The sequence below is a fragment of the Haliotis cracherodii genome, unplaced genomic scaffold (genome assembly GCF_022045235.1).
Source record: "Haliotis cracherodii isolate W230 unplaced genomic scaffold, xgHalCrac1.p SCAF_4, whole genome shotgun sequence".
NCBI lineage: Eukaryota > Metazoa > Mollusca > Gastropoda > Lepetellida > Haliotidae > Haliotis > Haliotis cracherodii.
Window position 1 is genome coordinate 54,713,228 of NW_027266297.1, and position 27,795 is coordinate 54,741,022.

A 27,795-nucleotide genomic window follows, 5' to 3' on the forward strand; every position below is an offset into this window, starting at 1 on the left:
ATGAAAACACATGCTCATGCACAAAAAAATTGTCTACAATGTACCTCAGCATGTGGACAATGCAAAGGGATGACATTTTCAAATGGACCAAGTCATGACTTCTCTGACATTACTGAATAATCGTCTCTTCATGTCCAGAATATGAGTGTGAATATAAAGACTGTCTTGAACTTTAGACATTTAAATTGATAGTAAGTTTGACTTGTAAACTGTAGTATTGCAGGGTTATTCCCTCTTTAAAAGCCCGTGTTAAGTATTTTGTAGTCCGACGATATGGAACAATTGCATTTTTTTCACATTTCGGGCAGCCGTAATTTATTTCTGTGTAAGATTTCACTTTAAAATTGTTAAATATATATTCCCCTGTCTTAATCTTATGAAGTTGATTATAAATAGAGTCATCATCCATGTTTAGATTTTGATTGATTCTTTTTTTTTTACTTTTTCGATTTCCGTTTGTATCGATGGCGGCCATCTTGGATTTGACCTATTTTGGGTGTTTCCCCAAGTCAAATTTTGGTAAACTATTTTTTTTTTTAAAGTAGACCTATCAAGGCAGTGAAATGTGTTAAAAAACCTTTTCCGTCAATTTTGTTGAACCTTCATGAAAAATAAACCTTTAATTACCGGACTAATGATCCTACATTAGACAAAAATGAATTTGTACAATTTATATTGTCCTATATTATTAAACATTGTTCAGGGGACGGAAGATGTGAAGTCTTATGAGGTGCAGGAAATTACTGTGAAGGTTACAGTCTTGTTTTATCTTTTGTCTCACTGAATTTCTGAATTAATTTCTTGAATCAAGGAATAAGGTTAATTCTCATATTTTATTACTCAAGTAATATACAAGTATTTGAATTTCAAATGGAAAGCGATATGTTCCTTGTTCCAAAAACAGGAGGTAGATCACGATACATTAAAAGATGTCGTTTCCCTCAATCATTCTTGTTTAATGACATTAAAATAATATCCTGCATGTGCTAATTAAAGGTCTACACATTTAATGTCAAAGATCCTTCAGCTGAAACAAAATTCATATTCTTACCTGTCTCCGGAGACTTACCTGTCTCTGTGGGGAAATACAGATAGGGAATTCCCCTATCGTTAATACGCCTGCACGAGAGCCTGCGTGATCTCAAAGAAGGTCAAGGCCGTAGGTGAAATGTATATACGGTGATGTGTGTTTGACATAGCGCTACATCTACCATTGTTTTGCTTGTTATAGCATAATGACATTTTGGTGATACCTATAAAATGGACCACGAAAGCGAAGGGGATGGAAATACTGTAAGAAAACTAATTAGTTAGCGTGTTTCGTCTGTCAAGTCTTATAACTGTCGAAAGTTGTTCGGTATTCGATCACATTGTTTCATTTAACCGTAGTAAGCTTCCGTCGCACAGGTCGATGTTTGATGTAACCGTACTCTTTTATAACTGCATATCAGTCACTGGTCGGTCATGTTTTTGTACACGTGACTTTATGTTGAAGTGCATTTCACTGACTTATGACTGACATATAACAGCGATGAATAGGCAGTCACCTCAAAGTATGAGGCCTATAAGGGTTAGAGATCATATAAGGTAGACACAATTTTATGGGTTACAACTTCTTTAATACTGTAAAAAGAGATGTTTTGGTATAGATCCTATATGATCTCTAAATATTTTGATAGGCAGCAACGGTATAAGGATCTATACCGAAACGTTGCTTTTTACAGTATTAAATAAGTGGTTATCCATAAAATTGTGTCTACCTGTCATTCGTCAACTTCTAAGTAATACCTATAATTTTTTTTAGAGATCATATAGGTGAAAATAATCCTATGAGGTGGCATAAACAGCCTGATAAATAGTAATGTGTGATCATATGTTTTACAAAGGCGATATTTGCCCTATAACAGGGGGTGTAGCACACACATTGTAAATACTCAGATGAAGGCTTGTTTTAAAGCGAAGTTGTCCTCTTAAAGTTAACGAGATGTTTAACAGTTGTTCTTGTGATTAGAGAGAAAACTAGGTATATTTCTTAAGCATCTGAAAACCCATAACTGTGATATAAAGGATAAGGATTCAGCGCGATATAAAGATAAGGATTCACGCATTACTTGTATATGGTGTTTAAGTCTTCATGTCTGTCTGAGACAAAGACATGAATCAGGGGGTTCCATAAGATACCACAAACAGTGTATGTGTGGTGGACATACTTTACTTAGCTAGGCAAGATGGCGGTACACCCAAAGTTGTGACGTCATACATATGACGTAATACAAATGACGTCATATACAAATGCTGCTAGTAGTGAGACTACTTGTCACATATGGTAGACTTAAAAATTAGCGTCCTAGAGTTGGCACCATCATGTTTACAAAGGACTCACAATTCAAAGTTCATGTTGATAAACCTTGATACTGATTATTGCTGCATTTACATTCAAATCAATTGTCCTCTAATTCCAGGTTTTGGATGCCCGTGATGTGTATGTGTTAATGAGGCGTGGATGCAGGATCTCCCGAAACATCCGGGCATCATGGTACTTTCAGCATCTCAACTCTGTCATCCCATTCACCCCCCAGGAACATGTGGTAAGTGTAGTATTTTCAGCATCTCAACTCTGTCACTCTTACTTCCCTCCCCTCTCTTAACATTGCGCAATGCTCAGGGCCCGGTTCCATAAAGCCATTTTAGCGCTAAGGTGATCATATTTCCCATACTTTAACATTGACTTACGATAGTCGTTGCACTGAGATCTCTTTGTGGAATGGTGCCCTGGACAATATCAGGAAGTTTGTTTATTAGTCTTTTCTTTTACTGTAAGCCCCTGTGCTTAAGTGAGGGCTCGCTTCGATGAGACCGAATGTAGATCTATGCCGTTCAGATGAGTATTTCTGGTTGGCTGCTGATTTGGAGCTTCTGGGGGAGGAGATTTTCTATGCTTAGTCAGTGATAAGAGAGATGGGGATGATGAAGTCACTTCCGAACCAAAGCTGTGGCAATGATGAAGTCTCATCCGAACCAAAGCTGTGGTGATGATGAAGTCACTTCCATATCAAAGCTGTGGCGATGATGACATCACTTCCGAACCAAAGCTGCGGCGATGATGAAGTCACTTCCATACCGAAGCTATGGTGGTGAATGAGTCCACAGTATTTATTATGACAGAATATAATGTTGTAATATGAGAATTCAGGACATATTGAAGTCATATTTTAAGTCATAAGAATGCATCATAGACAATACTTTTGAAATGAGAGAATTAAAGAAATTCCTTATTATGTTGATCCAGGGCGAGTCGGAGGAAGAGTTATCTATCTTGTCTGTCGTGCCACCAGATGGCCAGCCACCACTTCGGCCAGGCCAGACCTACAGTGTTTGTATCACCCCACAGACCATTGTGACCTTCTTGGCCTCTCGATACCGCCTGGCTTTCACCCTTGACCTAAGCCCTTCAATCATGTCTGTGGTAAGCTGTAAACCTCTGAATGCTTCTACATGTGTTGTTCTCTGCTTCTATAATAGAAAAAAGCCAAATTGAATACATGTATATGAGTTATGTTTCAGACTTTGTTTTTTTCATAAATGTATTTGTTAGCAGGTTTGATTTTTTTTTCTAACCCATAGGTCATTGGATGAAATAAAAGATGTTTTTGATTGACAAACCTAAATCTGTTAATCATTATGTAGATTGAGTAGAATAGAAATATATGAACAGACAAAAAAAAAAACATGTCAGAGAGTTACTGCTTTTGTTTATACCGTTCCTCTGTTATATTGTTCTATTTGAATTTCTTTTCACTATTGACAGGAAGAAAAAAGATTCAAAACTTTTATTCTGTTCCAGTAAAGGAACTCCCAAACATGCTAAAGCTGAAAGTTAAGTTCTCTGTTAAAATATAAGGACATTTTAAAAAAGGTATTAAAAAATGTTGTAAGAACTTTAAAGATTCCTAAAAAAAATTAATCTAGGAATTAGGTCTTTTATACAAAATAACTAGTTTGGCTCACCATTAATGTTCTATCCCTAAAAAAAGGTGAGCTTCTGTACCTGTGGTACACTGTTTGTGCTATTGTAATTTAGTACACAGAAGCTTAACCAAGTTAGAGACCAACCATTTGATAGTCTGGTGGGGGCCTGTAATGTGGATAGAAAAAAACTGTGATGTGGATATTAAAAAAACTGTGATGTGGATAGAAAAAACCCTGTGATATGGATAGAAAAAAACTGTGATGTGGATAGAAAAAACTGTGATGTGGATATAAAAAAAACTGTGATGTGGATAGAAAAAACCCTGTGATATGGATAGAAAAAATCTGTGATGTGGATAGAAAAAACTGTGATGTGGATATAAAAAAAACTGTGATGTGGATATAAAAAAAACTGTGATGTGGATAGAAAAAACCTGTGATGTGATTAGAAAAAATCGATAAAATACTGAAAGAACTAAGTTTTACGCACTAAAGTTGATTGCTGGACATGTTTGCATGTCCTCAAAATATGTTTTGTTAAAAGAATAACTGTATGTCTTGAATCAGTGACCGGAAAAATAATATGTCTTAAACAAAAGTTCCAGCCACTCCCCCAGAAGGTTGAATAGCTGGGGCCCACTTGCACAAATGATCTTAGCACTAAGACTATCGTAAGCCTCTGTTAATGCATGGGAGTTATGATCATCTTAGCGCTAAGATCGCTTTGTGCAAGTGGGTCCAGGTCTTTGATCAGTCCCCACCCATGGATACATTGTATGCCTCCTTGGATGTTATTATGATTATATCATATGGAAGCTAATTTAAAACGTGTCTGTATTGTAGAATATCTGCGATGGCTGGGTTGTAAATGATGAGTTGATGCTTACTCTCAGCAACTGTCTACATGGCCTTGTCAAACCGGTAAGTGGTTATATGGAGAGCAAACTTGTGTCAGTAGTAGTGCTGCAGAGCATACACTATGAAGCTCGTATGATACGTATCAATAATATAGGGTAAAGAATGTGAATATTTATTCACAATACAATAATAAGTTACATCCGGTGTTACGTGCTCACGGTATTCAGCTGGTATTGTTTTTGCATTCAGTGTAAAACTTGAGTATATTAAAAATATATGTAAATGTAAATCATGTTATTATTCAGGTTGAAACATTTCAGTGATATTTTTTGTGAAGAAAACAACCAATACATTCCGACGGCATATACTATAGCCTCATGTTTTGGTTGACCACTAGGGGCCTTAACAAACTGACACAAGTTACGCTACTGCATGGCTTGTCTATATTCCATTTTGCATATCTTGCTTTGATAAATAACTGACGAGTTTAAGTAAAAAAACAAAAAAATTGCACATATTCGATTCTAATGACCCTGAATACTGAATTCAATTCATGAAGGCATACGGTTCGATTCACCGAATACGCAAGTGAATCGTAACATCCCTAGTCAGTAGCATGATGTGCATGATTGTAGGAGTTGATTGTACGAGGGGTGTTTATTAAAGATTTCCCCTAAACCACTTAGGGTTATCATATAAGGTTGAAATTTCACATGTGTAATGATACATGTATCTATGGGTTATGTCTGAATTTGCAGCACTGAACTATTAATCTTACCACTTTTACAGGTGTTATGATCGAGTAGGGTGTGACAATGGAGCCCGTAGAATACCGAGCAGTGATTAGGTTTTTGTCCCCCGCCGCGCGAAAGCGCGAAGCAGGGGATATAGTATTCACGACCGTCCGTCCGTACGTCCCACCTGTTTGTTGCCACGATATCTCAAGAACTAAACACTGGATTGTCTTCATATTTGGAACTATAGTGTATATACAGACACCGCATACACCAGTCGGTTTTGGTGACCTTGACCCTATTTTCAAGGTCACAGCGGGCAAATCTGCTTTTGGAGTTGGAAAACGGTGTTGCCGCAATATCTCAAGAACTAAACACTGGATTGTCTTCATATTTGGTACTCTGGTGTATATACAGGCGGGGGACATTTCGTCACTTTGTGACAAATACTTGTTATATTTGAAAGGTCGCACACCAAAAGAAACTTTCGATGAAATGAAAGCAACTTATGGGAAAGATGCCCCATCATATGACGTTGTTTAACACTGGCATCGCCAGTTCAAGTGTGGTTGGACATCTGTGGAAACAGCTGCCATTCCTGGTCGCCCCCTTTCAGCCATTGATGAGGACACTATCCATCAAGTGGAGACTGCCTTTTTGGTAGACCGATGTATAACTGTTCGCCAGTTAGCACAAGATGTCAAGATCAGTGTAGGGTCTGTGTGAAAAATCATCCATGACAGACTTATCACACAGGATGAAACATGGGTCCATCACTATGATCCTGAGACTAAAGTTCAGTCGATGCAATGGAAGCATGTGGAGTCACCACCCCCAAAGAAGGCACGTGTCCAACCCTCTGCTCACAAGGTCATGCTCACGGTGTTTTGGGACCAGCACGGAGTAGTGATGATGGATTTCTTGGCAAAGGGTACCACAATTACAGGAGCTTATTATGCTTCACTGCTGCGGAAATTGAGGGACGCTATCAAGCTTAAGAGGCGTGGCATGCTGACCAAGGGTGTCCGTCTCCTGCAAGACAATGCTCCAGTACACAACTCTCATGTTGCCCAGACAGAAGTGCTGTCCTGAGGCTATGAAATCCTTCCACATCCTCCTTACTCTCGACCTTGCACCATCTGACTTCCACCTCTTTCCAACCATGAAGTCATTTTTGAAGGGAAAACGTTTCACAGATGATGAAACACTGATTTCTGAAGTCAAGTCCTGGTTTGAGACGCAAAATGAGGGCTTTTACAAGCGAGGTCTCCGTAGTTGCATAAAACGATAGGAGAAGTGTGTAACTCTTGGTGGTTCCTATGTGGAGAAAAACTAATACCTATGCCAAGTTTCATTCCACTTGGTCCATCAGAAGTGGGTCAGGGGAAATCTTTAATGAACACCCCTCGTACCATAGGGTTTTGTGTGTACATGAGAGGAACTGAACATCATACCCATATATTGTGGAATTTTACTCATGGTATCAATCACTGATTTGTGTCTCACTTGGCTCAGTTTCAGATCCCAGGCAGCAGTATTGTGTTCACCCCTGAGCTATTTGTGACTGTTGTGGTCCACACTCCTCTTGTATTATCTAAAACCAACCAGGTAGGTGAAGAAGGAATTGTCACAGTGTTTTCTTGGCTTCCAGATGTCTGCTTGTGTCTGTATTAAGAGTATTTAACTTCTTCTAAGATTAGGGGTTTAGTGTGCATTCTATTGTCCAAGGTGTTGTAACTAACTACCAAATATGAATGAAATATTTATCAATTAGAAAACTTCATGATATCTATCATTTATGTGTATTTTCACAAATCGATAAGAACATACACATTTATTTTAAAGAAGCAAAGTAGACCAGACTAGAATTTCAGACTCAAACTTGTCTTAAACCTTTAGACAGGCTGACCTCTATGACTGTGACTGTATGCCTTTGTTTCATTTTCTAACTAAATTTAGGGCACTACGTTTTGTATATGTATAGTGTCTTGAAGTAAAGTCTAAAGCTAAAACTCTAAATAAGAAATGTGTCCTTCAGACTCTGGTGCAAGGCATGCGAGTGAGTGTGAAGAATGTGGAGGACTTCCTGGCCGTTGTACAGAGGGAGCTGGACAGCTTCGAGTATGCCCTCTGTCAGACCTTCTACAAGTCCCTGGACATCAGTCAGAACAAGGTCAGTGTATGCAGAACAAGGTCATTGTTAGGTCAGTGTATCCTAAACAAGGTCATTGTAATTCTAGTGTCTTCAGAACAAGGTCACTGTCATTCCAGTGCCATCAGAAGAAGGTCACTGTTAGGCCAGTGCCTTCAGAACAAGGTCACTTTTAGGCCAGTACCTTCAGAACAAAGCCATTGTCATTCCAGTGCCTTCAGAACAAGGTCACTGTTGGGCCAGTACTTTCAAAACGAAGCCATTGTCATTCCAGTGTCTTCAGAATGAGGTCACTGTAAGGCCAGTCTCTTCAGAACAAGGTCACTGTCATTCCAGTGTCTTCAGAACAAGGTCACTGTTAGGCCAGTACCTTCAGAACAAAGCCATTGTCATTCCAGTAACTTCAGAACAAAGCCATTGTCATTCCAGTGTCTTCAGAACAAAGCCATTGTCATTTCAGTGTCTTCAGAACAAGGTCACTGTTAGGCCAGTACCTTCAGAACAAAGCCATTGTCATTCCAGTACCTTCAGGACAAAGCCATTGTCATTCCATTGTCTTCAGAACAAAGCCATTGTCATTCCAGTGTCTTAAGAATGAGGTCACTGTTAGGCCAGTACCTTCAGAACAAAGCCATTGTCATTCCAGTGTCTTCAGAACAAAGCCATTGTCATTCCAGTGTCTTCAGAACAAGGTCACTGTTAGGCCAGTGTCTTCAGAACAAGGTCACTGTTAGGCCAGTACCTTCAGAACAAGGTCACTGTTAGGCCAGTGCCCTCAGAACAAGGTCACTGTTAGACCAGTGCTCTCAGAACAAGGTCACTGTTAGACCAGTGCTCTCAGAACAAGGTCACTGTTAGGCCAGTACCCTCAGAACAAGGTCATTGTTAGGCCAGTGCAATTAGAACAAGGTCAATGTTAGGCCAGTGCCCTCAGAACAAGGTCACTGTTAGGCCAGTGCCTTCAGAACAAGGTCACTGTTAGGCCAGTGCAGTTAGAACAAGATCACTGTTAGGCCAGTGCCCTCAGAACAAGGTCATTGTTAGGCCAGTGCAATAAGAACAAGGTCACTGTTAGGCCAGTGCCCTCAGAATAAATCACTTTTAGGCCAGTGCCCTCAGAATAAATCACTGTTAGGCCAGTGCCCTCAGAATAAATCACTGTTAGGCCAGTGCCTTCAGAACATGTTCATTGTTAGGCCAGTGTCAAAGTACAAGGATATCATTGTGGGTTGTCCTTGACACAGGTAAGCCATGTTGAAGTTTTCCTTGAACAACATATTTTTGTTTTCATAAGTTTGAAACCAAAACTTTCAAGTCCCTCGTCAATACTAACCTTTTATCATCTGCAGGAATATATTTTTATGTGCAAATATTTGTTAGATCTTGGAGCAGTACCCAGAAACCCTGGAAGATGACAGTGAGAAGCTTGACCTGAGGAAGTCGGACCTGATCAGCAGCCCAGAAGCCGGCTTCATCAACATGCTGAGATATGGAATCCTGGCACTACAGCTACTGCCAGATAACTCCAGTGCTGGTGGGTAGCCATTGCTCTTTCACCTTTCAAGACTGGTGTTCCTGGGGTGATGCCAGTCCCCCATGAGCTCCATGGCTCAGGTGGCCAGACTTACTTATATGGTGTATTTTGTTGCTGTTACTGGTTTGTCATTCAAGACTTGCTTCCCTAGGTCATATATAACTTGGTTGAGATCAAGTGATAACTGATAGGATATGAAATTATATCTCAATGCTTTGCAGACACTTGAGACCTCACTGGTTACCATTGCATCACAATCAAATGATAATTCTGCCAACATTGCATCACAACCAAATGACATCTCTGCCACTGAAGCTGGTTAGCTGTCCTCTGTAATAATAATAATAATAATAACTACACATTTATAAAGCGCTGGTATCCAGTTCGAAGAACTGCTCAAAAGCGTTTCATTTGAGTCTACCAAAAAAAAGAGACATTACACAGCTAGGAAAACACAAAGCCTCAATACTCTAAGAAAGATTTGCTGAAAAGATAGGTTTTGAGTCTTGATCGGAACAAAGTAGGACTGTCAATGTTCCTGATATCCAATGGCAGCCTATTCCATAGCTCAGGGGCAACTTTGGCGAAAATCCGACCTCCAAAAGTCGCCGTTCTAACACTAGGCACAAAGAGTGGGGACTGGCAGCTTGATCTAAGAGATCGCCCAGGCACATACTCTTCAAGAAGCTCGCTGATATAAGTTGTTTTTTGATTGTGTCTCGCATTGAACACAATCAGCATCACTTTATACTGGATTCTGTACACTCAAGACACTGGTTATTACTGTTTATAAACTGAAAAAAGTTTGAAGAATGATTTTGGATGATAGATAGAATCTCACCCTCGTGTCTTTGATAACAAATACATTGACTCATCTTCATACATTTCATGTGCAAAAACCCTTTTGGGATATAGATGGAACATTGCCAAAATATTCAGAAGACTAAGTAAACAGTTTTACTAAATACAGTGCCAGCTCTAACGTTAAAGAGTTCTCTCCCATTATTTACTTGTGTTTGAAGCAGAAGCTGTTGACCTGGGAATAACTTAAATCATCAATGATGTGTGTTATTTTTTAATATTATTTAGATTGTCAGTGCTTCAGATTTGGGTTGTATGTACATAGAGGTTATCACGCGAGTGTGTTTGGGGATGGTAAATATCCTGCATTAGGAATAAACATTGTATTTAGCGAGCCTTGACGAGCTAAATACATAGTGTTTATTCCTAATACAGGATATTTACCATCCCCAAACACACAAGCGTGATAACCTCTTTATCATATAATGTCATTCTTTAATTCTGTGCTTCAAAATCGCTTTCCCTCTCTCACAAACATTACCGAAACCTTGCGAGTTTTCCTCGAATGCGCGCATTAATATTTATTATGTCACAGGGTAAGTGATGTGTCAGTCGGACAGTGACAGTAGCCTATATAGTTCCAACTAAAATCTGTTTCTAATACAGTGGCGAAGCAGTTGTTTTTAATTGCCTTTCGCGGCAATCCATCGGTCGATCCGCTAGAGTAACTGCCCTTTGTCAAAGGGAAGCTACTGTAACCCTAGTCTATGAGACGTCACGGCCACGGTAAGACGTTGTTGACAGTCGGTCTGTCCTGTCATTACGTTAAGAATTTTAGTCAGATGTACACACAGCGACAAAATGAAACAAGGTAATAATTCAAACATAGTTCGGCCCAATCCAACTTTTTTAATTTGTGGAGAAGGTTTTAAGCCGCAGAGGTCTACAAGCACTGATCCCGCTTGGCTAGGCCTCGTGCCCTTGCAAAATTGTTTCAAAATTTATGTCTCCAAAGTTGCCAAAACTTATAAAATGCCTTAGCTACGTCACAGTTAGACACTGATTCTCAGTATATTAGACTGTTCTTTTGATAATGATAGCAATTATCCCTGTAGTTTATCCAGATTCCCGATGGTTAATTCTGACTCGATCGCCGAATGACGAGGGCGACGCCATGTTTGTTTACAAACAGTGAAAGTAGTCCTACCTGACCTTTGATATTTGCATCTCTATTCACATATGACCCCAACGGATATCGTTTTTATCCGTTGGCTTTATCCTGCCGAGAAACCTACCCATTATATGATAAATTTATTTATCCCTCTGCCTTGCTAAGCCTAAAAACCCAACTCAACCATGTCAGTTCAAAATGTTTAACATAAGTGCAGGTACACAACTGAATGTTGTTGATACCAGATACCAGTTACCACCAGTGAGATGAGGACTCAAGTTGAAAGCTACTCCTGGATGACCTGTAGTAAAACTATCATGTTAGACTGGGAGTGTGAGCCACAGAAACTGCAAGAAGTAAAAGTTTTACCTCGATAATCTTTTTCTTCGGAAGATAACATACACTAAGTGTCCTTCTGCTAGCAGACGCCATTTTGGCTGGTCTTTCTGCAGCTTGTCTATTTGAGGTTACTTATGAAAAATCTAAGGGGAACAACTTTGGTTGGCAAATGTCATTGCTGTAGAATGATGGGCATGGAATCACAGGTTCAAATCATTCTTAGTCTTTTTTGTCTGTGTCTTTTGTTTATCTGGTTTTATTTCTTTTGTTGGTAATTCTGTAACTTCTCTGTATGTGTTTTTCTCTTTTTAATTTAACCCGGCTTCATCAACAAGTCCCGGCAAATTGTTAAGCATACTTTGCTTGTTAGAAGTAATTGATTTATGATGCAATTTTCTGTTACATAAATATGTAAAGAAGCTGTCATGATAACTTGTCACCATTTTTACTTTTGACATTCCCTTGCTTTCTATGACAAATATTTTCTTGTTTTCAAGTGTTTTTTTAGTCTGTTAACACATCTTTTTAGGTGTTTTAAGGGCATTTTGCATAGGGGTTTCTTCTTTTAAGGTTTGTGATTTAGGCTGTCCTTTCTAGGTTAAGAAAATAGTTTTCCCAGTGTATCTGTCTAAGGGTAACACTGCACTATCAGATGGGAACACTACCTGATGGTAACACTACCTGATGGAAACACTACCTGATGGAAACACTACCTGATGGAAACACTTCCAGATGGTAACACTACCAGACAGTAACACTACCTGACTTTAACACTACCAGATGGTAACACTACCTGATGGTAACACTACCAGATAGTAACACTACCAGACAGTAACACTACCAGACGTTAACACTACCAGATGGTAACACTACCTTATGGTAACAATACCTGATGGTAACACTACCAGACAGTAACACTACCTGATGGTAACACTACCAGACAGTAACACTACCTGATGTTAACTCTACCAGATGGTAACACTAACTGATGGTAACACTACCTGATGGTAACACTAACTGATGGTAGCACTACCTGATGGTTGGTAAGACTACCTGATGGTAACACTACCTGATGGTAACACTACCAGACGGTAACACTACCTGATGGTAACACTACCTTATTGAAACACTACCAGATGGTAACATTACCAGACAGTAACACTACTAGACGGTAACACTACCTGATGGTAATACTACCAGACGCTAACACTACCAGATGGTAACATCAGGTAGTGATGTGATGGTAACGCTGGATACTTTTGCCAGGCATCATCATCCTGACTGATGGAATGGTGGGCCTGCCGGACGCCAACATCCTGGAGTCTCTGCTCACACAGCTGAGGAACAGCACCATGGCGTGTTCCTTCATGAAGGTGGGCAGCTGTTCCCTCCACCAGCAGCTGGGCCATGTGCCACACACAGAACTCATGCAGTTCATCGCCACGGCAACGTTCGGAGCCTACTTTGCCTCTTTTCCGGATTTGGTTAGTATCTCTAAATGAGTTCATTAAAACCCTTTTTGTCACTGTGAATACATGAATACATGTTGATGTTTGACATTGTGATTTCTGACATTACAGAAGGAAGTTAACGATAATGACCTTTTTGGCCCAATAAACGTGACTAATTATATACTACAGTTCTGCTGTGCCATAGTCGTCTCTTTCCATGTATATTATTGATACTTTTCAGCAATTAGTCTTCTATGGGCGTTTAGCTCACTTCAAAGTTCACAGTTTGGTTTATTTCTCCCAAATGTCTGTATGATATCATGTGTGATTCTTTGAGTTAGTCCAACATCAAACTATAAGACATGTTCAGCCAAAGTTTCCTCTTCGTGTGTGGTTTCAGCAACAGTGTGACAGTCTTGAAGCCAACGTCTACCACCGAGCTCTGTACTTTTGGAACTTTCAGAAGGGTCTTGAAGGATTTAAATATGAACTGACCCACCAAACCATCCCTGATTCCTTCGCAAGTATTCAGAAGTAAGAAAAAATTCAACTTGTACACCAGATTGTGTTAGATTTCCATTTCTTCATATTTTATTTTCACCGCTCGCAGCTATACGATGGTGTCCTGTAACTGACAGTCCAGTCCAGTAATTCATATTATGATCCATGCTGTCAGATATATGGACAACCATGTCTATGAGCCTCAGCACCTCAATTCATTCACTCACCTCTCAGGACCAGCACTGGTTGCTGAGGACCAAGACCATTCTGGAATCACCATGCTTTTGTTGTTCATATAAATAGCGAGTGAGTGAGTGAGTTGGGTTTAACACCACTTTTAACAGTATTCCAGTCATATCACGGCATGTCACCTTAATGTGGGAGGAAAGCACCAATTGATGCAGGTCTTAGACGTTTACCACTTCGGTGAAACCGACGAACACGGGTATGGTGCTGACAGACCTAGAAACATAATCTGGGCGAACCAGGATTCGAACCCACAATCATAGGTTTCTGGCATGCTCAAGGGATGCAACTCTGCACAGCGAATCGCGGCGTCTTAGACGACTGGGACACCCGTGCCTCCTTCATAACAATAGGCAACACTGGCTTTGCTATTAGCCAACTTAGAAACTTGACAAATGCACAGATATCTTTACTTATGCTGACTGACTGACTGACTTCACTCACTCACTCACTCACTCACTCACTCACTCAAACAGGGATGTCAGGTTGTAGAGTGTAACCTCTACAACCTTGTCTAAGTGGGGGTTTTACTTATAAGACCAATACAAGTTAACAGAACCACCTTGATTCTGAAGTGTCAGTGTTTCATATGAGCTACTATACATGTAAGTCAGTATTGATACTTGGTCTTGCAGACAGTTGTATGCTCATCCACTAGAGGGCCGAAGTGCAATGGCAGACGTGTTGCGGAAGAAACATTTAGAGAAGAATGTCCTGGCCAACATAGCAAGTGTGCTGTCTGTACGACTTCGAGAGGGCTACACCATCAAGGATGTTGCAATCACAAAAGGTATGACTGCTCCAGAGACACCAGGTGTCAGTTGTGTTACAGTCTAAAGGTAAAGGGTGGCTCCAGAGACACCAGGTGTCAGTTGTGTTACAGTCTAAAGGTATAGGGTGGCTCCAGGGACACCAGGTGTCAGTTATGTTACAGTCTCAAGGTATAGTGTGACTCCAGAGACACCAGGTGTCAGTTGTGTTACAGTCTAAAGGTAAAGGGTGGCTCCAGGGACACCAGGTGTCAGTTGTGTTACAGTCTAAAGGTAAAGGGTGGTTCCAGAGACACCAGGTGTCAGTTGTGTTACAGTCTCAAGGTATAGTGTGACTCCAGGGACACCAGGTGTCAGTTGTGTTACAGTCTCAAGGTATAGGGTGGCTCCAGAGACACCAGATGTCAGTTGTGTTACAGTCTAAAGGTAAAGGGTGGTTCCAGAGACACCAGGTGTCAGTTGTGTTACAGTTTAAAGGTATAGTGTGACTCAAGGGACACCAGATGTCAGTTATGTTACAGTCTAAAGGTAAAGGGTGGCTCCAGGGACACCAGATGTCAGTTGTGTTACAGTCTAAAGGTAAAGGGTGACTTAAGGGACACCAGGTGTCAGTTGTGTTACAGTCTAAAGGCAAAGTAGTGTCATTTGCAAACTCTGCAAACTCCAAGGAACTTTATGTCATGTATAGTTGAAGTATTGATGAGTTCATTATATAAATAGTTGTAAGATGTTTGCAATATAGTTTTATACCTAAAACAGGTCCTGGGTCCTGAGACACTGTAATTCACTGTGCAGAGTTGTGTCTCATAGTTGTGCAAGGATCTGCTGATCATGTGTTTGAATCCCAGATTCGCTCTGATTATGATCCTTAGTCTGCCAGCCCTGTGTTAAAACATGCAAGACCTTCACAACTATGTGCTTTCCTCCCACAGTGAACCTTCACATTATAACCACTGAAACCTGCGACCATATATATGAACCATGCTGTTGTTCTCTACTGTACCAGGTGGAACTCAGATAGAAGTGAAGATGGTTCTACCATGGCGTGACTATGTCCGGATCGAGTACTCCGCTGTATCGTCATGGCCTTTAGACCCCAAAAAGTAAGACTTAGGGATTAAGAAATAAAGTTTTCATATTTGCAGGTGTACCGATGCTAAAAGTTTCATTGGAACCAACATTATTATAGCTTTTATCCCATGGATGCGGTTTTATATATCTCAATAACCCTCGGAAGTCCTTTATCCTACACTTTATACATGTTGTGTCCTAAGATGATGTGTGTCTCTATATGGCTGACATATGCTGTTTGTGTTGGTGCTGGGTAGGCAGCAGACGTATGTTGAGATTTGCCTGGAGGGGGAGTATGAGTTTCTGCACGAGATAACCTGTGCCAGACAGAGTGCCAAGAACGCCTACAGAACATTCAACATCAGGAAGTTCTGGCACATACTGCAGAGGTAGGTCCAGAATTAGGTCTAGCAGGCTTCTCCTAATCTATGAAAACTTGGAGTCATCGTGACTGACTGTATTGTATTAGACCAGAACCCCATTCAGAGTAATGCAGGAGTTAACTTTGTTGTATATATAAGATCACAAAAATTAACTTTGTTAACACTCTTTCAACTGGAATATGTCATAATGAAAACAAACGTCCCTGTAACATGTCCCTTGGATGTGTTTATAGTATTACAACTTGCTTATAAAGATATGTCAAAAATATTTTAAGGAGTATATTGTATTTTGGGAGAATATGATGTCTAATGAGCAGCATTTCTGCATATTGTGAAAAAAACCTGGACGAGTGTTTCCAGAAGTATGTCTTATGTTCTTCACATAATATTTGAGGTTGCGAGAGACAGACCAACTGTTGTCCCATCTCCAGTCCTTCTCAACAACCTCAGTATACTACACTGTACCGGAGAGCATCAGAAATGGGGTGCCCCTGTTCTACCAGGCAGCTGACCAAGCCTCCACATCACCCCTGCTCAACACTCAGCTACAGGCAAAGTAATTATTATTGTTTATTCACAAAAAGTGTTAGGCCGTAGGCCTATTACACAGAAGTATTTACAGAGAGAGGGAGAAAAAAGAATTACCACTAGTTTACATATACATCCATATCCATACACATTCATACACATGCATATACACAAATAAATATTTAGACTGTATGTAATGAACGAAGTCGAAAAGCTTTGTAAACGTAGGCTGCTAGATTTCGTATGATTATAGAGTTAGTGGATGACATAAGAGCATTAAATTTATTTTTAGAAGGGGTTGTAAAATATTTAGGAGGAATGTATTCAGCTCTTAAATTATTATAAGCATTGCATACAAGCACAAAATGATATTCGTCCTCAATAAAATTCTGGTTACACATCAAACACAGTCTCTGTTCTCTAATTTCCTTAATATATCGACCGGTCTCAATTCGCAGCCGATGGGAGGAGCATCTCAACTGAGCAAGAGCAGCTCTGAATTTTGAAACATTTACTACCTTGATATAGCTTTCTAAGCCAAATGAAATTTTGTAAAGAGAGTAACTCTTGGATTTAGTGCTAGATGAAACAGCTGCATGCCAATCTTGCTCAGACGAGGCTTTTAAACGGTTTACAAATTCCAAGATAAAGCTTCTACTATTATTACTAAATTGCATCTCCCATATGTAGCCAAAACCAAACGAACAGAGAATGTGTTTGATTTTAGAGACCCAGTTGATCTTACCATTATTAACATCAAGTAATAATAATCTATAACATTTCTTAACTAATCTATTTTCAGGCAAATGTAAAATTCTGTACCAATAAGTAACTACACGCTTATAAGCACATATGTACATAGGGTACCTTCCGCATTCCCCCCGAACCACATGATTTGATGAAGATTGTTTAACCCCAAGAAAGCGTTTACATGCTAGTATCTGGATTTGCTCTAATTCTTTGTAGGTATCTACACCCCAAATCTCGGCACCGTATAAAAGAATTGGAGATATTTTAGAATCAAAAATTTTGAAAAACAAGTCATAAGGAAGAGGTTGAAGCATTTTTAGAGATTTAATGACACCAAATAGGACCTTTTTAGCTTGTAAAGCAGCACTATTAACATGCAAAGACCAGGAGAGAGTTTTTGAAAGAATGGTACCTAGGCCTCCACCTCCCACTGCTCTACACTCAGCTACAGGCAAAGTAAGTGGACCTAGGCCTCCACCTCCCCCCTGCTCTACACTAAGCTACAGGCAAAGTAAGTGGACCTAGGCCTCCACCTCCCCCCTGCTCTACACTCAGCTACAGGCAAAGTAAGTTGACCTAGGCCTCCACCTCCCCCTGCTCTACACTCAGCTACAGGCAAAGTAAGTGGACCTAGGCCTCCACCTCCCACTGCTCTACACTCAGCTACAGGCAAAGTAAGTCGACCTAGGCCTCCACCTCCCCCTGCTCTACACTCAGCTACAGGCAAAGTAAGTTGACCTAGGCCTCCACCTCCCCCTGCTCTACACTCAGCTACAGGCAAAGTAAGTTGACCTAGGCCTCCACCTCCCCCTGCTCTACACTCAGCTACAGGCAAAGTAAGTTGACCTAGGCCTCCACCTCCCCCCTGCTCTACACTCAGCTACAGGCAAAGTAAGTGGACCTAGGCCTCCACCTCCCCCCTGCTCTACACTCAGCTACAGGCAAAGTAAGTTGACCTAGGCCTCCACCTCCCCCTGCTCTACACTCAGCTACAGGCAAAGTAAGTGGACCTAGGCCTCCACCTCCCCCCTGCTCTACACTCAGCTACAGGCAAAGTAAGTTGACCTAGGCCTCCACCTCCCCCTGCTCTACACTCAGCTACAGGCAAAGTAAGTCGACCTAGGCCTCCACCTCCCCCTGCTCTACACTCAGCTACAGGCAAAGTAAGTTGACCTAGGCCTCCACCTCCCCCTGCTCTACACTCAGCTACAGGCAAAGTAAGTTGACCTAGGCCTCCACCTCCCCCTGCTCTACACTCAGCTACAGGCAAAGTAAGTTGACCTAGGCCTCCACCTCCCCCCTGCTCTACACTCAGCTACAGGCAAAGTAAGTGGACCTAGGCCTCCACCTCCCCCCTGCTCTACACTCAGCTACAGGCAAAGTAAGTTGACCTAGGCCTCCACCTCCCCCTGCTCTACACTCAGCTACAGGCAAAGTAAGTCGACCTAGGCCTCCACCTCCCCCTGCTCTACACTCAGCTACAGGCAAAGTAAGTCGACCTAGGCCTCCACCTCCCCCTGCTCAACACTCAGCTACAGGCAAAGTAAGTTGACCTAGGCCTCCACCTCCCCCCTGCTCTACACTCCGCTACAGGCAAAGTAAGTTGACCTAGGCCTCCACCTCCCCCTGCTTTACACTCAGCTACCTGCAAAGTAAGTCGACCTAGGCCTCCACCTCCCCCTGCTCAACACTCAGCTACAGGCAAAGTAAGTTGACCTAGGCCTCCACCTCCCCCCTGCTCTACACTCCGCTACAGGCAAAGTAAGTTGACCTAGGCCTCCACCTCCCCCTGCTCAACACTCAGCTACAGGCAAAGTAAGTTGACCTAGGCCTCCACCTCCCACTGCTCTACACTCAGCTACAGGCAAAGTAAGTGGACCTAGGCCTCCACCTCCCCCTGCTCTACACTCAGCTACAGGCAAAGTAAGTTGACCTAGGCCTCCACATCCCCCTGCTCAACATTTAGCTACAGGCAAAGTAAGTCGACCTAGGCCTCCACATCCCCCTGCTCAACATTTAGCTACAGGCAAAGTAAGTTGACCTAGGCCTCCACTTCCCCCCTGCTCAACACTCAGCTACAGGCAAAGTAAGTCAAACTAGGCCTCCACCTCCCCCCTGCTCAACATTTAGCTACAGGCAAAGTAAGTCGACCTAGGCCTCCACATCCCCCCTGCTCAACATTTAGCTACAGGCAAAGTAAGTCGACCTAGGCCTCCACCTCCCCCCTGCTCAACACTCAGCTACAGGCAAAGTAAGTTGACCTAGGCCTCCACATCCCCCCTGTTCAACTCTCATCTACAGGCAAAGTAAGTCGACCTAGGCCTCCACATCCCCCTTACTCAGCACTCAGCTGCAGGCAAAGTAAGTTGACCTAGGCCTCCACATCCCCTTTACTCAACGTTCAGCTGTTTGTTATAAGGACTGCACTATCCTTGTTTGGCATATATATAGATGTGTATATGTGTGTGTTTCAGGGACTCAGCGCTCACTCAGTTTGCCTCTTTTTGGAAGCCAGTGATTCTGCTGGACACCAACATCTGGTAACTAGATTTCATGTTCACACCCATCATCTCCTGGACACACCTATCAACTCCTGGACACACCTATCAACTCCTGGACACACCCATCATCTCCTGGACACACCCATAATCTCCTGGACACACCTATCATCTCCTGGACACACCCATCATCTCCTGGACACACCCATCATCTCCTGGACACACCCATTATCTCCTGGACACACCTATCATCTCCTGGACACACCCATCATCTCCTGGACACACCTCTAATCTCTTGTAAACACCCACCATTGCTTGGACACACCCATCATATCCTTGACACACACATCATCTCCTGACCTATTTTGTTATGAATATATTGCAAGTGATTTGTTGGCATTTGATTAGCTAACCAAGCAAATATTTGTACATTTATGTTTCAATTAACAAAAAACCCAATAAGGCCATGCCTTACTAACATACAATTTTTTCCTGATTGGATGATAATAAAATGTTTACCTTGCTGACCTGCCAATACACTTTCAGGCAGAAATGGATGCATACCCACAGAATTGGTTTAGTGTTGGAGCATGACATGCCGCTGCCTAAATACCTCCACGTCCCCAACGCGAGCGGACGCTTCAACGTGATCCAGTGTCGACAGGCCCTCACATCACTCAACATCCACCTGCGAGAGTGGGCCACCTTCGTCCTTATGGAGAACCACTCCTACATCAAACTCCTGTTTAGGTGGGTGGACCCTGTATATCCAGAGATGCCCAGTTTTTCTGTATGTCCAGAGCCGCCCTGTTTATCTGTATGTCCAGAGATGCCCAGTATTTCTGTATGTCCAGAGATGCCCTGTTTATCTGTATGTCCAGAGATGCCCAGTATTTCTGTATGTCCAGAGATGCCCTGTTTATTTGTATGTCCAGAGATGCCCTGTTTATCTGTATGTCCAGAGATGCCCTATTTATCTGTATGTCCAGAGATGCCCTGTTTATCTGTATGTCTAGACATTCCCTGTTTATCTGTATGTCCAGAGATGGCCTGTTTATCTGTATGTCTAGACATTCCCTGTTTATCTGTATGTCCAGAGATGGCCTGTTTATCTGTATGTCCAGAGATGCCCTGTTCATCTGTATGTCCAGAGATGCCCTTTATGTACATACAATGTTTCTTTATTGTAAAAATATTACTTCATATATTTGTATCAATTTGTCCTGGCTGTTTGAACAGGGATCAGGACAAGCCACCATCCTTCTTCTGCGTCCTGCGTGTGACACACAAAGCCCCACTGATGGTCCTCAGACTTGCCTTCCTTGGCGGAACTCCCAGCCAGGTGCGCAATGATGTTGTCTCCAGCCTCCTTAAGTCCATCAAGGATCTCCGCTTCCCTCAGCGAGGAACTCAGGATGTTGACAAGAGGAAGAAGCTTCCCAGACAGAAGCCAGATGCTGCCAAAATCCACGTGAAGAAACCCCCATTGCTACGGGACTGGTCAGATATTCACTGTGGCACCATCCTCACAAAGCCTGCTGAGAAAATACTCATTAGGTAGCTTGTCCAATGTCTTCCTGTCTACTGCTCATACTCTTGCACACTTTCGTAGCGAACAAGTACAACTTACTGACAAGCTATCTCAGAACCCTGACTTCTTTACTATATTTAGCTACCAGACTTTTGAAAAGTTATGTCTTGGTGTGTCCGGTTGTCCATCATTACATGTTCGACAGCTCCTCTAAAACGACAAGGTCTAGGAAACTGAAACTTTGCATGTTTCTCAACGGTGGTGTCTCTTAACCGAGCTCACAGAATTTCCAATCTGTCTTTAAACATGGCAGCCATTTTGAAAAGATATGTGGTATAACATAAAATATGTTTGGAGCATATTTTTGTATTTGATCAAGCTACAACCTTTTGACCTTCACATACATCATTTTGCATTTTTACTATCCTCTGAAACTACAGGGCCTATGGGGCTGACAGCTTGTATGACTAATCTATATGCTATATTCGTGCCTGTAACCCCAATAGCTATAACACTGCTGCATGCAAGTGGGCCAATGAATGTGGTATGAAGTTGAAACTTCCTAGCTGAGTGCGGCAGAAAACTACATTCACTCTCCCTCTAGGATAGGTTGGGTCTTGGGCTTTTTAACAAAAGAGAAATAGTCATATTGCTTTGCCTAAAACCACATATATACCCCCACTCTCTCTGCCCATGAGATTTCTATGTCTTTGTCGGCAGTGAGGTAATATTGTTTAGCAGCAAAGTTGTAGTTTATCAGTCTATCATCACCAAGTGAATAGAGAATATTGTTGACTGCTGCATCATTTTGTTTAATGATGTTGAACAAGTAAGGGAGAGTTGTCCCCCTTATTTTGAGGATGAAGATTGTTTGTTTGTTGTTATTTGCTGCACTCTGCAATATACCAGCTGTATGATGTCAGTCTGTAAATAATCATATCTGGACCAGACAATGAAATGATTGACATCATGAGCATTAATCCACGCAATTGGGATTCCATGACATGCATCAATCAAGTCAGCGAGCCTGGCCACCCAATCCTGTTGGTTGCCTCTTACGAACTCTGCGTCATCTTTTGCTGCAAGTATGGGTTGCTGAAGATCTATTCTCACAGGTCGTAAGGAAGTAAAGACAATCGGTAGGAAACTAAATCGACTGATGTCATTGTCCCCAGGTTGCAACACATTTTTCATATAATACTTGGTATTGCAGACGACTAATCTGCTGTGCTTAGTTTCTAGTCCCAATGTTAATTGCTTATGATTTCTGATAATGTTAGATAAATGTTTCCAGATGTGTGTGTGTGTTAATGATAACAAACATCGCTACAAAATGTTCGGCACTCCATGGTATATGAGTCGGTTCACTCATGCAAGGTTTCTTAAGCTACTTTATTGAATGAAATTACTTCTTTAGCATTGATGATTTTATGGATGATGTGATATTATGATAAAGATATTATTACCCTTATGTGTTTCTGTATAAAAAAAAAAATATACAAATAATTACTCTTGATGAGGTCTATATGCAGAAAGAAGGTCTCTAGGACCTGCCCCGAGATGGTCTGACTGAACAGAGGCCACAGACCAAAGTCTGACCGCTGAAGTGGTTAGGTCCTTCGGTCCTTCTTTTTGGCATATTGAGATCTTCAAGAGTTATCATTCGTTTTGCTATACCGAAATTCACTTTAAAGTTAACGAACCATTTAAACCGTGGCCTGTTTACAGTAACTTAGCTGCAAACTGTAAAATGTTAGTATGCCAGATGCCATCTTGTTGTAGCAGACAAGTCAATATTCGTCATGTGACAGGTCAATACTGATCATGTGACTCATCACATGATTTTGGGGACTACTTTGAAATGTTTTGTTTGGCCAAGTGGTACGGATTAACCAATGGAATTGCAAGATTCTTAGTAGAGGTATAACAATATGTATATTGCTTGCAACAGGCATGCTACAATTTGTGTTGCTATTATATGTACGGAAACACACTCTGTCTGTCTGACTAGGACCTACCTCCGCTTCCCCACATTGCAGATATGAACGTCAGCCTGTTGACATGACCATTCTAGAAGACCCAATCAAAGATGCCCCTAGCTTCTACTTACTGGCGCCGATGGCCAGCTCCATGAAGTCAGCTGCCAGTATGTTCAACACTCTGTCCTGCTATCTACACCACCAACGCTGGATCTGGACCGTTCGTCAAAATGCTGTCACACCCATCACCCTGCCAGCAATTGGCCGAGTGCTTATGACTCTAGCTAAGTTAGTGCTGAAAGTTTGTAGTTCTTTTGTCTGTTATGTGTCTGAGGAAGTTCTGGTTTCCATTCCTCTGTTAATACTTACTTTTATATAGTATACATTTCACTTTGGAATTTAGTGCAAGGAGTTTGTGTTTGTTTTCATGCTGATTGTGCTGATATGTTTTGCCATTCATGTTTTGTTTGTTTGTTTGTTTGTTTGTTTGTTTGTTTGTTGTTTTACTCACACTCAGCAATATTCCAGCTGCGTGGTGGTCTGTTAATAATCGAGTCTGGGCCAGACCATCTAGTGATTGACATCATGAGCATCAATCTAGGTATTTGGGATACAATGACATGCATCAACCAAGTCAGCGAGGCTGACATTGTTGCCTTTACGGCAAGCATGGGTTGCTGAAGACCTATTCTACCCTGGATCATTATCCTTTCAAATACATATGATGTGTCAGTGAAACAAGTGTTTGCATTGTATCTTTTGGGGTCAGTTAATGTAATAAGTGGATTGTTTTTTTATAGAATTCGTCTTCAGGAGGGATTTCATTTTGCCCTGACCAAGGCAGGCATTGTCAACATGATTCTTGAAGTTGACATGAAGGTGAGAAGTAGTCACACTGTTGAGAACCATGGCTGTATTGACGAGCTGTGTTCATGCAAGACATAAACAGGCTATTGACAAGCCTTATTAACAAGCCATATACAGGCTATTAACAAGCCATATAAACACGCCATATACAGGCTATTAACAAGCCATATACAGGCTATTGACAAGCCATATAAACACGCCATATACAGGCTATTAACAAGCCATATACAGGCTATCGACAAGCTGTGTACAGACTATTGACCAGTCTATGGACAAGCTATAAACAGGCTATTGACAAGGAATATTAGGAAGCCATATACAGGCTATTAACAAGCCATATTAACACGCCATATACAGGCTATTAACAAGCCAAATACAGGCTATTGACAAGCTGTGTACAGACTATTGACCAGCCGGGACCGCCTCAGTGGTCTAATGGTAGAGCGTCCGCCTGGAGAGCAGAAGGTCTGGGGTTCGATCCCCGCCCGCGTCATACCAAAAGACGTTAAAAGGTGGTATTTGTTGTTACCCTGTCTGGCACTCGTCATTAAGGGGCTAAAGCAAGGACTGGTCGGCTCGGAGTCAGTATACTGTGTCTCAGTGGGGTATTCATGTTAAACTGCGGCATGGTATCTCAGTGAGCTAGCACTATAAATCGGCATCAGTCCGGACTAGTACAAGCAGCCACACACACACATACACGTGCATGCACGTCTCTATATAAGTGCAATAATCTTGGACGCGAAGTTAAACCCCTTTTCACCTCACCTCACCTCACCTATTGACCAGCCACATACAGGCTATGGACAAGCTATAAACAGGCTATTGACAAGCCATATGTAAGATATTGACAAGCCATGTTTGGGCTGTTGACAAGTTCAGGCCGTTGATGTAGCTGAAACTGACATGGAAGAAGCAGAACTGGTTTATGAATGTATGTTTCTATATTGAAGCACCACATATAAGCTTTGAGTCTATCTAGAAACATATCCTTTATTGAGGTGATGTGTGTTTAATGTGACAAAGTGAACTTGTGACTTCTTGTTGGTAGGACCTTCAAGTTCTGGAAGCTGATGAAAGTGATGCATCGAGCAACCAGCCAGACTCCTGTCTGATCCAGTACATAATCTTCCCTCCTCACAACAAGACCACCAGAGACAGGTATGTAGTCTCAGCATCATGTGCCCACAATGCCCATAATCATGAACTAATCACTTAAAACTCAGGCTGCAGTGTTGGGTAGTCTTCACATTCTCCGAAAAGTTCTGGGTGGGTTTGACTAGGCAGCGCCTTCTGGGAGAAGTCCCATTCGCTGTCTAGGCTGCGTGTAGAGGGGGCAAGGCCCCTGAGCTGATGATGAGCCTAACCAGCTTGTCTGTGCCAGAAGAAGAAGAAGAACAACAACAATAATAATAAAATAATAACTAAACTAAACTATCAGTCTCAGCTACCTGACGCTGCTGGGGGGTACACAACCAAGCTGCCTGTTAGGGTGCCCTGTGGTTGTTCACCAAAGTGGTAGAAGTCTTAAGACCTGCATCACTTCAGGCATTCAAGCTGACGTGTCATGATATGATTAATATGCTGTTGAAAGAGTTAAGCCCACTCACTCACTAACTTCAGTGTGTCCGAGGAAGACATGGATGAGATGGAAACAACGGAGGCTGACGGGGAGCTGCAGATTGTGACTGAGTGTTGGGTGGAACCCCAGTACGGTGTCTCCGTCAACAACACCCCTGAGAGGACTCACTTCAACTTAAAAACACACCAGGAGATAGGGAAATCGGTGAGTACATCTTCTCATTATTACTTTCCTTTCTTGTTTTACAGGAATATTGTTTCAGAACATTTTGTGGCTTTAAAATATAACAAACACGTTTTTTGATAAGTATAGTGACTGGGATGAAAGGAAAGGAACTTGCAGCTTGGTGTGTTTCTTTGCATGACAAGTCAGAGTTGCCTCCCTTCCCATATTGATTTACACAGTGAAAATATTTTATGGATAACAACTTCTTCGTTACACTGTGATAGTGATGTTTGAGTATAGATCCTTATACTGTTGTCAAGCATGACTGAATAATGAACATGGTACAGAATATATATGGTGGGTGAAGGATTAACAGTAACAACAATTTTCATTCATCTGAGCTATGAACATGGGGAGGTTGACTGACAACAACAGAAATACAGTAACATGATGGACAGAGAACACAGGATGAGGAAGCCAATGAAACAAGAAGCCAATAAACTAATTAAACAGATTAAATACGAGTGGGATGGTTGGGAAACTCTTGGTTGATGAGTTCGGATGAGGCAGATGGGATGACATATAGCCTAGATCTCTGTTGAGAGAAGGCTTGTGGTGGTGAATCTGTCCATCATGTTGGCCTCCATACGGCCTCCATGTGGCCTCCACGTGCTCTCCATGTGCTTCAAAAACTCTCAAACCTATCTCAAAGTTGTTTTTTTCTCTTCAACTTTGAAGTACCTGGAGTTGATTGTACATTGTGGGGCATTATGTGGGAATGACTCTGTTAGAGTGAACCTCAGACCTATGTGAACATTACCTGTATCTTCAGTTGGACATTAAACATGTGCACATGTTGCATGCTACACTTGAACATGTACAGATATATCACTTGTATGTGTTTAATGAGTTTAATTAGTTCAATCTGATGAAGGAACCTTGATCATGTCACAATTGAGGCTAGCTTCATCCATTTAACATGACCAAGACACTCTGTATGGACATTGCCTGTGTAGACATGGTCACAATACTAATACAGGCTGAAGTCTACCAAGGAAGACAAGATCAGCTTACAGATCCTCTGACACTACCAAGGAAGACTCAATCGGCTAACAGATCCTCTGACACTACCAAATAAGACTCAAGCTGCTTACAGGTCCTCTGACACTACCAAGGAAGACTCAATCGGCTAACAGATCCTCAAACAATACCAAGGAAGACAAGATCAGCTTACAGATCCTCTGATACTACCAAAGAAGACTCAATCAGCTTACAGATCCTTTAACATTACCAAAGAAGACTCAATGTGCTTACAGATCCTCTGACACTACCAAAGAAGACTTGATCTACTTCCTGATTTGACACTATTTCAACACATCCATAGCAAACTATGTTAATAACGAACACGTTTATAACAATCTGACAGATATAGCGAACTGTTTTTTGGTCCCGTCCATTTGCTGTATATATGCTATTAACAAACTACAGTTATAACAAACTAAAACTAGTGGTCCCTTTGAGTTAACTGTATGTCTCCATTCTACTATTAGACCAGCATATAAATTCAAAGCCTCATCCATGCATGCCCTGGATATATTTAATCAAATCAGAGTTGTTGTGAGTTAATTTCTATCTGGAAAAGATGTTTTCCTGAGTTCAAAGATAGAAGGAGGAAAGTCATTTGGCTACAAGACATTGTGCTTGTATCTGAGACAGCATGCACTTTCTTTGCAAATCCTGCAATCAACAGACATCTGCACGCTGAATTCACGTTGTTTTCAAACTGGATGTCTGGTTTGTTGCGCGATTTTGATTGGACTATGCATAATCTCGTTAGTCCAATCAAAATGTAACTCCATAATTACAGCCTAATTCAGCAAGGGTGGAAACTGGACTTTTACAGTCAGTCAACTCC

The 27,795-nt window shown here is 41.6% G+C and overlaps 2 protein-coding genes across 2 annotated transcripts in view; one reads left to right on the plus strand and one right to left on the minus strand.

Annotated features, from left to right (window-relative positions):
- LOC139479490 (uncharacterized) overlaps nt 1–1,074 on the minus strand; it is a 41,181-nt gene extending 40,107 nt beyond the window's left edge. The window contains exon 1 of the mRNA XM_071262337.1: nt 1,052–1,074. The gene's annotated coding sequence lies outside the window, so the exon portion shown is untranslated. The remainder of the gene's footprint in view (nt 1–1,051) is intronic.
- A 99-nt stretch (nt 1,075–1,173) lies between these two features.
- LOC139480568 (KICSTOR complex protein SZT2-like) overlaps nt 1,174–27,795 on the plus strand; it is a 131,255-nt gene continuing 104,633 nt past the window's right edge. The window contains exons 1-20 of the mRNA XM_071263711.1: nt 1,174–1,293; nt 2,463–2,588; nt 3,290–3,466; nt 4,813–4,890; nt 7,077–7,169; nt 7,600–7,734; nt 9,094–9,247; nt 12,825–13,042; nt 13,410–13,543; nt 14,392–14,546; nt 15,533–15,629; nt 15,855–15,986; nt 16,375–16,536; nt 19,733–19,798; nt 20,303–20,506; nt 20,996–21,313; nt 23,327–23,554; nt 24,067–24,145; nt 25,185–25,294; nt 25,757–25,919. Coding sequence (XP_071119812.1) covers nt 1,261–1,293; nt 2,463–2,588; nt 3,290–3,466; nt 4,813–4,890; nt 7,077–7,169; nt 7,600–7,734; nt 9,094–9,247; nt 12,825–13,042; nt 13,410–13,543; nt 14,392–14,546; nt 15,533–15,629; nt 15,855–15,986; nt 16,375–16,536; nt 19,733–19,798; nt 20,303–20,506; nt 20,996–21,313; nt 23,327–23,554; nt 24,067–24,145; nt 25,185–25,294; nt 25,757–25,919 — 2,862 coding nt within the window. The 5' untranslated portion in view covers nt 1,174–1,260. The remainder of the gene's footprint in view (nt 1,294–2,462; nt 2,589–3,289; nt 3,467–4,812; nt 4,891–7,076; nt 7,170–7,599; nt 7,735–9,093; nt 9,248–12,824; nt 13,043–13,409; nt 13,544–14,391; nt 14,547–15,532; nt 15,630–15,854; nt 15,987–16,374; nt 16,537–19,732; nt 19,799–20,302; nt 20,507–20,995; nt 21,314–23,326; nt 23,555–24,066; nt 24,146–25,184; nt 25,295–25,756; nt 25,920–27,795) is intronic.